At 32.8% G+C, this 11,314-nt stretch overlaps 1 protein-coding gene across 1 annotated transcript; it reads right to left on the minus strand.

Moving 5' to 3' along the window:
- Positions 1-806: 806 nt before the first annotated feature.
- On the minus strand, positions 807-2,365 carry LOC112708453 (MLP-like protein 43). The gene is made up of 2 exons (XM_025760605.3): positions 2,123-2,365; positions 807-1,286 (listed from the first exon to the last, which is right to left on the minus strand). The coding sequence occupies exons 1-2, from the start codon at positions 2,310-2,312 to the stop codon at positions 1,015-1,017; spliced, it is 462 nt and encodes a 153-aa protein (XP_025616390.1). The 5' UTR covers positions 2,313-2,365; the 3' UTR covers positions 807-1,014.
- Between the last annotated feature and the right edge of the window lie 8,949 nt (positions 2,366-11,314).

The following is an 11,314-nucleotide window of genomic DNA, read 5'->3' on the forward strand; positions in this document are numbered from 1 at the left end:
TGTAATATGTATTTAAATTAGTAAATATTCTATTAATTATATATTTCAATAAATATTTAAATTATTTAATTTAAATAAAAAAATCAAAGAATATCTAGTATTAAAATAAAAAAAATGTATTGACTGATTATTCAATCTTTAGATTTTTGTAACTTCTTAAAATTATTTTTATCCATTTACGACAAAAATTGTAAACTAAATTTATTTAGCTAAAATCATTAAATTTTAAAATAAAAATATCTTATTTTTTTTAATTTTTTATATAAAATACATAAAAGTTTAATTTTTAAAATATTTTTTGACAAAATATATTTAATAGTTGAATATTTTTATTGTATTTAAATATTTTAAAAATATTTTTATTATTAAAAAATTCAAAAAAATACTTTTATCAATAATTTGATAATTCAAATTTTTTTCGATTTACTCATTATTTTTATAAAAAAGTTAGAAAATTAATTTTTAATTAAATATTTTTAAAATATTTTTTATTAAAAAATATTTTTATTAATAATTTGATAATTCAGATATTTTTTCGATTTACTCATTATGTTTATGCTAAAGTTAGAAAATTAATTTTAATTAAATATTTTAAAAATATTTTTATTATTAAAAAAGTATGTTATCAATAATTTAACTTATGTTGCCCAAAAAAATTGATTAGCTATCGTTACTCTAATTTTTATTAGACATACACAGATACTTTCAAGTTTCCACTTTCCACACATCCATGGCATAAACGCAACCAACAAAAGAAATCATTAACGATGACTATACATACATACATACATGCATACATACATACATACATACAATAGTTCAATCCATTCAAACGAAGTATAAACATACATGTAAGGTTGGAATTTGAAAACACACTTCCTTATTCTATTGTTCACCCAAGTTCACACTTATTATTTAATTTATATAAACACTTCCAAAACAGACCCGAAAATCTGCCCCTTATTAAATTCCAACCATTCATATAACGTGCTTCTAATTTTCTTTTAGTAATTATTATGCCTTGAGAAGATGAGCGTCCATCTCTTTAGTAGATTTGTCATACAATTCCATGTAACCATAAGGAGCTTCGACATTATCATTAATTTTCTCATATTCAAGTGTCCATTTAGCTGAAACACTTCCATTGCTGTTATCAATCTCTTGAATGCTGAGCTTCATGACTTTATACTGTTGACTTATGTCTCCGTCAAAGAAATTGAATTTGATTGTCTTGTTCCTCTCATCAATGGATTCAATTGTCTCCTTGCATGTAGTTACTTTACCATCTGTTACTTGACAATAATCAAAATTAAAAAAAAAATAAAATAAAATTAAAGAAACCTGAGAATAATTATGTCAATTATTAGTTAACATAATTACATACAAATTATGCTAGTCAATGAGTTATAACTCAAATGACATAGTCTTTCTATACTTTTTTTAAGAGATCGCAGATTCAAATCTTCATATTTTTAATTAAAAAAAATACAAATTATGTTAGTCCTTTTGGGTTGTCTTCAAATTTTGTCTTTTGTCTATCTTGGAGACAATCTATTTTTTGTTTATATTTTTAGGAACCACAAAAAATACAAGAATTTTGTCAATTTATGCATATACTTATAGCTCTCTTCTAATAATCTCATTCATTATGGATTTTTAAACAATTCATATAATTCTCACTAATATTATTTCGTAGTAAGAACTTTTTTTTGTTGTAAATGGAGGGAACCTAATTAAATTTAATAAAATCTTTAAAAAAAAGAAAATATTAGAGATATAATTATTTATATATCTTCTCAAATTAAATTTTTAGAAGAAGTGATATTATGACATAATATCAAAACTTTTATAATAAAAAAGTTTTAAATTTGATTTATGTTAAACTTTAATAAAAAGAATTTTAGCCTAAAATAAATAACAAAAAAGAATCATAGAAAAAATTTATGTAAACCCAAAAAATAAATCTTATATGAAGAGATATATTAAAAATATAATTATTCATGCGATTTTTGCTATAAATTTAGATTTTTGAAAAGAAAAATGTCATGACAAATAAAATCCGACTAGATATATATTTTTTTTTAATTTACAAATTAATTCATTTAAAACTAAGCTTGATTACCTACGACATAAGTCCAGTGTTTAACCGAATCGCCAATGCTGTGCCAATCCTCACCCTGATGCAGCTTGGTGTGATGCACTCTTTCACAAATATTTTGAGCTTGGTGGAGAGATTTTGTTACAAAATTAAAGAACTTTCCAGCAGGTGCATGGATCACAATTTCAATACTAAGCTTACCACTCAGTGCCATTGTCTTAAGAAGGAAACAACTACTATGAAGCAAGAAATCAGATATTGGAGATATGGGACAATGAGTTCAGATTTGTCGGACCTTATATAGAAAAGTAAGCTACCTAAGCTACTATATTGTCAGCTTGTTCCTCCCGATTAATTTATTGCGCTGCTAATAAAAAATTTTAATCAACACAAAAAATAGTCAATATATGTTATTTTACTCAATGAAATTATCCACTTTTTTAATTTTAATATGAGGCTAGCTTCGGTGTATTCTAGGTTTATGGGGTTCTGGCGTGCATTACATGGGCGTGGGAGCTGCAAGGTGAAATCGGACGGTCCTCCGATTAGTGGCGTGGGTGGTAAACAAATTGGACTGTCCGATTTGCGTACCATCGTCACGCGTCACGCATGCAGGAAGCAGCCAGTAGACCCCTTCTCACCAACGAGTAAAATCCCAGCTTGTATCCCGTATCCCCACTTCGTTCCTCTCTCACTCTTAGACTCTTCTATCTCTTTCAAAACACATTTTCCTTCTTCCATTGAAGCTCCAGTAGTAGCAGAAAAATTAAAGGAGGGGACCAAGTTAAACAATACCAAGGAGACGAAGAACAAAAGATGTTAATCGGCCAGAGTTACACATTGTTAATTATCTTGATCATTCTAATTATGTAAGTTTATTTTATTAAATTAAATTTTTTATAATTTAAATAATAATAATTAGGTTACATGTTATTTGAATATTTAGTTAATGTATGCTGTTATTTAGTTCAAGTGTAAGTATAATTAGTGAACCAAGTAATATAAATTTATTTTTTCTGATTATTATTATTATTATTATTATTATTATTATTATTATTATTATTATTATTATTATTATTTATTTTTTTTAGTGACCGTTAGTTTAGGTTTAGTTTACTAATTTAAACTAGTTTTAGATAGTTAATTAGTTTAGGTATAATATAATGTGATTAGTTAGTAGAATAGATTATGTATGGTAGTTAGTTTAATTTTTATATGTGCCCGATAATAATAATAATATATAAGGAAAAAGTGGGAATCAGTTATATAAATATAAATTAGGTATTATTAATAGTTATTAATATAAACCAAATAGGATTTAGTTTAGATATTAGAATTAGAATATATATTTTTATACTGCTGTCGATTAATAATAAAAAGTAGATTTAATTTTAAATTTATTTGAGTTTAACATTCTATTTATATTAAACGAATGGAAATCGTTATTAAGAAATAAATAGGATCTAGATATTAGAAAATTTAGTTTTCATGGAAATATGGTATGTTAATTAAGTATGGTTATATTTGATTAATGTGATATATGGTTATGTTTTGTAAGGTTTACGGATGTTAATATGTGATCATTATTTATCACCGGATCCATATAATCCAATTGTGGAGGGGCATTTGCGGGAGGCTGGATTTTATCACGTTTCGCAGATCGGAGTTGTCCAATGTCAATCGGCATTGGTTAATGCTCTGATCGAAAGATGGCGTCCCGAGTCTCATACTTTCCATTTTTCAATTGGCGAGTGTGCCGTGACGTTGGAGGATGTGGCGGTAATTTTTGGCCTTCCGACAAATGGTATTCCAGTTACAGGACCGACTCTGAGTAGTTATGAGGCATTACAGGACGAATGCCTCCATCATTTTGGTATTGCACCCAGGAAGACAGAATGTAGAGGAAGTTTTGTAAAGTTGACTTGGTTTCGGAGACTAAAAAATCATATAGTCTTAGATAATGATATTCAGATTCAGAGGTATGTAAAGTGCCATATAATGGTATTATTTGGGACGATTATGTTTGGGGACAAGTCTGGGGCAGGAGTGCACTGGAAATTTCTGCCGTTGCTCCGTAACTTCGGCGGGATCAGAGAATTTAGTTGGGGTTCGGCATGTTTGGCGCACTTGTATAGAGCATTGTGTAGGGCTACTCGTGTCGACTGCAAGGAGATTGATGGACCGCTGACCCTTCTGCTTACCTGGGCTTGGATTCGTTTACCATTTCTCTCGCCTATACCAGGCAATCCTCGAGTCTTTCCGCTTGCTAATAGGTAAGTTCAAGCATCATCTGCTTTGAATAAGTGCATCACCTTTTAATTGAGAGTTTTATCATAAGTTTTTTATAACGGGTTGTTTGATGTTAGATGGCGTAATTGGGACCGTGATGAACGGCCTTACAGATATCATTCTCTGGCTCACTATAAGAGGGTATTGGACGATCTGCAGGAAGGACAAATATGTGATATTTAGTTGTTTTTATATTTTTGATTAGTAGTATTATTATCTGGTGTGTAATATTCCGTTATCTTCAATGTGTTCAGTTTGTTTGGGAGGCTTATGCAGCTGATCGCATTGAGGCGGGTGTGATTCCGGCTGACATCCGCCACCATTCGGTTATTTGGAGTGCAACCATACCGTTGATCTCTTTTGAATGCATTGAGTGGCATGCGTCTGATAGGTTTAGGAGACAGTTTGGTTTGATTCAGGGTGTGCCTCATCAAGAGTGGGACCTAGGTGATGCACATGGCGAGGTCTTGACTGGACCTAAGAATGAAGATTGGTCTGATGTGCATTCATTCTGGGTCATGCAATTGACGAATCGGTATAGTCACATTCTTGCTGATCCACTGGTTCCGTTACATAATCCCTTGGATATTTACATGCGATGGTATTGGGGGGCATATGGTGCCCACTTGCAACTGACCGATCTTGCAATTCAAGAGAATCAAGAGGGCCATCCAGCAGATCATCAGGAGAACCAACAGCAGCAACCAGAACCGCCGCCTCCACCACCGCCCCCACCACCACCCCCAGTTTCTCAACCAGAAACACAAGAGGCACCTCAGTCATATATTCCTCAAACTCAGCCCGCGGATTACTTTACTCCATCAGTTCCATTACATCAGCAGTATTGGGGTGTTCCACATTTTGAATCAGGAGAACAGGCCTCATTTAGCCAGTTACTTGGATTCATGGCTCCGCGGCATCCGAGTGGTATTGCACCAGGTAGGATGTCGTTAGACTCGAGAAATATACACCACACATCCTCATCACATTCTGGCGGTCGACATTCTATTGATTCGAGTAGGAGTGATGCTGCCATCGGAGGTATCATACAGAGCGGGAACCCACGGCGTATTCCGATGAGTCTAATTCAGGAGAGTAATAAGGCAGCTGCTGATGAGGCTGATGACTACCTAGTAGATCGTCTAGATGAGGATGAGGATGATGACGATGATGATTATAACACTATCAATATCAATATACCAATATACCAATACACCAATGTCTGGACCGTTTTGGTTCGAACCGGTCCAGTCCAGATGAACCAGTCCGGTCCTTTCGAACCGGTCCAGTCCGATCGAACCGGTCTGGCCTGGTCGAACCAGTCTAGTCCGGTTGAACCATTCTGGTCCAATCGAACCGCTTTGGTCGAACCGGTCCAGTTGAACCAATCCGGTCCTGGCCACTCGAACCGGTCCTGTCCATTCGTCATGCTTACTAATGAATCTGGCATATTAATCTATCAAACATTGTATCAAAACTACATACATGCATTCATATACTCAGGAAATTCTGGTGTATGCATGGCCTCCAAATCCAACGAGCGCATGAAAGTGGGCTCCACAAACGGATGCTGGTTTACTAGTGCATTCGCCACATCGGCCACATCTGCCTGCATAGTATCGTCGGCCTGATCTCTATCTCCACCCGGATCAAGGCATTCATAATTACTTTCGAACTCCTCCTTACTATCACTATTATAATTTTCCAGCTCAATATTTTGGTCTGCTTCCAACTGCTCAAACTCAAATGAATGATATCTGTGAACGAGTTTCCAAGTACACTAAAAACATATCTTGCATGCTCGCTTCATCTGTTACATATTTGGTTTGAAACTGAATGAACCCACCAAATACAGATGCTGGGTTCCTGTACAAAATGCACGATATTCTCCTACATATTTGAGAATCCATCTTCTCACAAATTACACATTTTAATTCTTCAAACGACAACGTAAATGGAATAACAATATCCAATGGATTTTCACATATAAATTTTACACCTTCAGCTGTTTGTAATAAAATCTGTCCATGATAATAAATCTTTAACAATACTCTATCATCCATTATGATATACTCACAGGAAATACTCTCAAACTTGTTGCAAATAGGATCTTCAAACAATAAACATGAAAGCTGGTACCGAAACAATGAAGAAGAAGAAGAAAGAACTAAAGGGGTTTCACAAGAGAGACTAACAAAAAATGGATACTTCGAGTAATGTTGAGGTATATATAAAACCATAAATCGGACGGTCCGACCGCATGCGAACAGTTAAATTTTATTACGCTCTGAAATCGGACCATCCGATTTCGTTAACCTTAAAATTCAAAATTTTAAACATGCATCAAATCAGACCATCCAATTTAAGTCTCCTAAACCAAAAATCTCTCAGCCTCATGTAATCGGACAGTCCAATTACTATGCAAGATTTTTTCCCTCACCCACAAATCAGACCGTCCGATTTATACACCACCTTCTCCAACAAAGAAATCGGACAGTCCGATTTCTAGTCCCTATTCAACTAACTAACGCCGTCACATTATTGTATTATCTCCTCAAATCATCATAACGTTGAGTTACATACACACGTTACTTTGCCATATGCAAATTAATGAGCCTGAAATTATCTAACAATGATTAATCACTAAATTCTAATCAAATTTTTTAGGAACGCAAAATAGGTACCATCATATTTTTATATTATTTATAAAGTTTGATTATAGTGCTTATAAAGTTTTATTATCAATTTAAATATATAATCATTTTGCATATCAAAATGTATTTCTATAATGGATCATTATTGGTGTGATTGATAGTTGATTTCGATAGTTCATATATAATATAATTTTTTTAGTGCACACGTTATTTTAACACACTCGAGAGAAAGAAAAAAAAAATTAGAAAACCAATATCTATTATTAATATCGGCCAATATTTTGTATTGATATTTTATTTTTATATTGTTAAAATTTAAAATTTAGCAATTATTATTTGAAATAATAATAAAAAATAATAAATTTTGTTGATAAATAATATTGTTAAAAAAATTCACAATAAAAAAGAAGCCACACAAAAAATTCAAAAAAAACAATAAATAAAACCACCCACATTATCTTATCCACATGTGTAGGTCACACATATCTGCTAATTATCTACAATTATGGTTCACTAGTAAGTGTTTTGCTGCTATCAGTTAAAGAGAGTCTTATATTACTATATTAGTATTTATTTAATTAAATGATTATATTTTTAAATATTTTAATATATTTAAATATACTATTAATTAAAGTATAAGACGAGATATGCGGAGTCAAATTAGAGATGACAAAAAACAATCTGTATCTATAGATACAGAAAAGCTCTACATACAAGCCATTAGGGCTTATATGCTTTACAAGTTCATTAAGCAATAAACCCACAAAACGCGCTGCATGCCCTATGTCCGATACACGCGCTATATAAAGATCTCGCGTATATGTAACTACCAAATTTAAAAGATTTGTTTCCTTCTTCGTTCTCCTTATCGTTCTTCTTCTTCTTGTTCTTCTCTCCTTATTTCTAGATTTGTTTTTTTCTTCGTTCTTCTTCTCGTTCTTCTTCTTCTTGTTCTTCTCTCTTTCTAACTCTAGCTTCGTTTTCTATCGATTTTTGTTTACTGAAATCAAAGTTTGGATTCGTTTTGAAGATAATGGATGATTCAACCTCAGATTCTCAGCTGAATTAGGGGGAAGTGGATTATGAATTTGAATCTAACGAAGTTCCTGAGGTTTGATTTACATACGTTTACTCTGAATTTTGTTACAGTAATTTGTATAGCATTGTGTAGCTGAATAATTCGTGAACATTGACTGTGAGACTAACGCGTCAACATAAATCTGTGGATTGAATGTAATGTATTTGATTGATTATCTGGAATTTATAGCAGACACTCGGGTGTAGATCAGAGCTTTCTTTGGGTGTATTTGTTTCGGTAGTGTGGGTGTATTTACATTTATGGCTTTTTCTGTTATTTTAGCTGAGTTGTTGTCGTTCGGGTGTATTATATGAGACATGATTGGGTGTGCTTTTAGTTTTCGTCATGGTGTATTCTGTAGCCTGTGTATTTACAGCTTATGGCTTTTATTGTCATTTTGGTTGAGTTGGTGCCGTTCGGGTGTATTATATTACCAATGATTGGGTGTATTTATAGTTTTTGACATGGTGTATTCTGCAGCCTCTCTCTGTTGTTGATGACCAGTTTATTCCGAAGGTTGGAATGACATTTACCACCCTTGAAGATGCTAGAAAATTTTACAGGAACTAGTATTTCGGAGATGTTATTTCATTTGACACCACATACAATACAAACAGGTAATAAACTGTCCCTTTTTATGATTCTAAATTAATGTGTTTTATGAATCTGCCACAGAGGTGTATATTAGGTGTTTTTTGGGTGTATACAAAGCATTTGTTGGGTGTACGTAATGATTTTCCATTCTGCACTATGGTAATTTGTTTCAGGTATAATTTGGTTTGTGGTTCTTTTGTCGGGGTGAATCACCACGGTCAGTCAACACTTCTCGGATGCTTTTTGATGAAAAACAAAGAAATTGAATCATTCAAATGGTTATTTCAATGTTGGCTTCGTTGCATGGGAGGAAATGCTCCGAAAGGATTTTTCGCCGATCAATGCGCATCAATGAAAAGGGCTTTAGAGGCCTGTATGCCAACAACAATTCACCGTTGGTGTATTTGGCACATCATGAAGAAGATTCCAAGCAAATTAAACAGGTACAAGGGACATGCAGAAATTGAACAAGAAATGAGCGAAGTTGTTTGGAACTCTCATAGTAAAGACTCATTTGATAGGAATTGGAATGAATTTCTGCTGAATTTTGGTCTTGTGGACAACAAGTGGCTTTTAGGTAATGTTTGTTTAAAATATGCAGCAGAGGTGTAAATTTAATTTTCTTCGGGTGTATTTATAGTCTGTGTTTGGGTGTATTCTGCAGATCTCTATGAAGACCGTCATATATGGGTTCCAATCTATCTAGATCACCACTTCTGGACAGGGATGAGAAGCACACAAAGGATCTCTATGTTATAAAATACTGTTTATTTTTTTACAATGGTTTAAGGGTTTTGGGTATTAGGGTTTAGGGTTTTATGGTTTACGGGGTACGGGTTAGGGTTTAGGTTTTAAGTGTTTTGTGTTTAGGGTTTTAGGGATAGAGCATCAGGGGGATAGATTTTTTGGTGTATATTCAACGTTCTTTGGGTGTAAAAAATGGCAAGTTATGGATGTATATTTAGTTTGATTTTTTCCTTCATATTATAGTAGCTGTAATTCATACATTTTGAATACAGCAGAGAGATTTTAATTATTGAAAGAAATTTTACAATAAACAGAACTATAATTGAAAAATTTTTATAGCATGTGTTCAATTTGTTACAGGACTATATAACATTTACATTAAACAGTGTCAATATCCTCAGAATCTATCTGACAATATAGACTCAATAAAAACGAGGATGGCTTGGACAGTCTTATTGCATTACTTTTCCTAATGGCTTCAGCTTTGTCTAGATTCATGTTATGGAATAGAATCCTGGAAGCATATTCCACTCTAAAGTGGTCCACCTCGTCCTACAGTTAAAAAGAATATTCTGTTTAATCAACCATGTTAATTGAGAAATGTAATACAGAGTTATTTACTTTTTAAACACATTTACCTAGCTGACATTTATTTCATCTAAGCACACTTACATTTCTTCCAACTTGGTTTCTGGTTGCCATTTTTTCTGAAATAAAAAATACACTCATATATATCAGCAAGATACACCCAAGGATATAAATAAGATACACCCATAGATATGAGTCAGATACACCCATAGATATCAGTCAGATATCACTCAAACATGCATTAATATACAAGGGCAAGCAACATTACAAGTTCAGGCAATATACACCCATGGACAATCAAATATTAGAACAGTGAAACTGTTGAATATATATTACAGTATATCAGTTCAGAAAAATACACCCATAGATATCAGTAAGATACACCCAAGGATATAAATAAGATACACCCATAGATATGAGTCAGATACACACATAGATATGAGTCAGATATCACTTAAACATGCATTAATATATAAGGGCAAGCAACATTACAAGGTCAAGTAATATACACCCATGGACAATCAAATATTAGAACAGTGCAACTGTTGAATATATATTACAGTATATTAGTTCAGAAAAATACACCCATTGATATCAGTAAGATACACCCAAGGATATAAATAAGATACACCCATAGATATGAGTCAGATACACCCATAGATATCAGTCAGATATCACTCAAACAAGCATTAATATACAAGGACAAGCAACATTACAAGGTCAAGTAATATACACCCATGGACAATCAAATATTACAACAATGCAACTGTTGAATATATTACAGTATATCAGTTCAGAAATATACACCCAACAAAGTATGTGATATACACCCAACAAGTTATTCCATATACACCCAGCAAATTACGCATTATATTCCAAACAATCAATTACCAGAAGAACTAGAAAAACAACTACAGTAATACCTAGAACAACTAAGAAGAACACTATAACCTAGAACCAAGAATAACAATAAAACGTAGAACACGTAGAATATTAAAAACTGTAAAATGAGACTTAGAACAAGAACAGTAAAACCTAGAAGAATGTAGAAGAACAGTAAAACCTAGTTCTTCGTTTTCGAAATCTGAAAAATATAGAATATGAGTGAAATAGTAACATAACGTACCTTGAGTATTATAACTTCGTTTTTTCTTGAGATTCTTGATCGAGAGTTCTACGTTGTGTTGATGGAGAGTTCTGATCTTCGCGACAAGTGCTATCTCTGCAGTTTGGAATGTTGCTCGAAAATGGACGGTTTGTGTTTTC

This window comes from Arachis hypogaea, chromosome 8 (genome assembly GCF_003086295.3).
Source record: "Arachis hypogaea cultivar Tifrunner chromosome 8, arahy.Tifrunner.gnm2.J5K5, whole genome shotgun sequence".
Taxonomy (NCBI): Eukaryota; Viridiplantae; Streptophyta; class Magnoliopsida; order Fabales; family Fabaceae; genus Arachis; species Arachis hypogaea.

Bases quoted from the DNA above. Each gene is read 5' to 3' on its own strand.
- LOC112708453 (XM_025760605.3), bottom strand. From the start codon at position 2,312: ATGGCACTGAGTGGTAAGCTTAGTATTGAAATTGTGATCCATGCACCT. The intron at 1,287-2,122 runs GTAATCAAGCTT...GTCAAGTAACAG, and splicing joins ACACTGGACTTATGTCGTAG to ATGGTAAAGTAACTACATGC.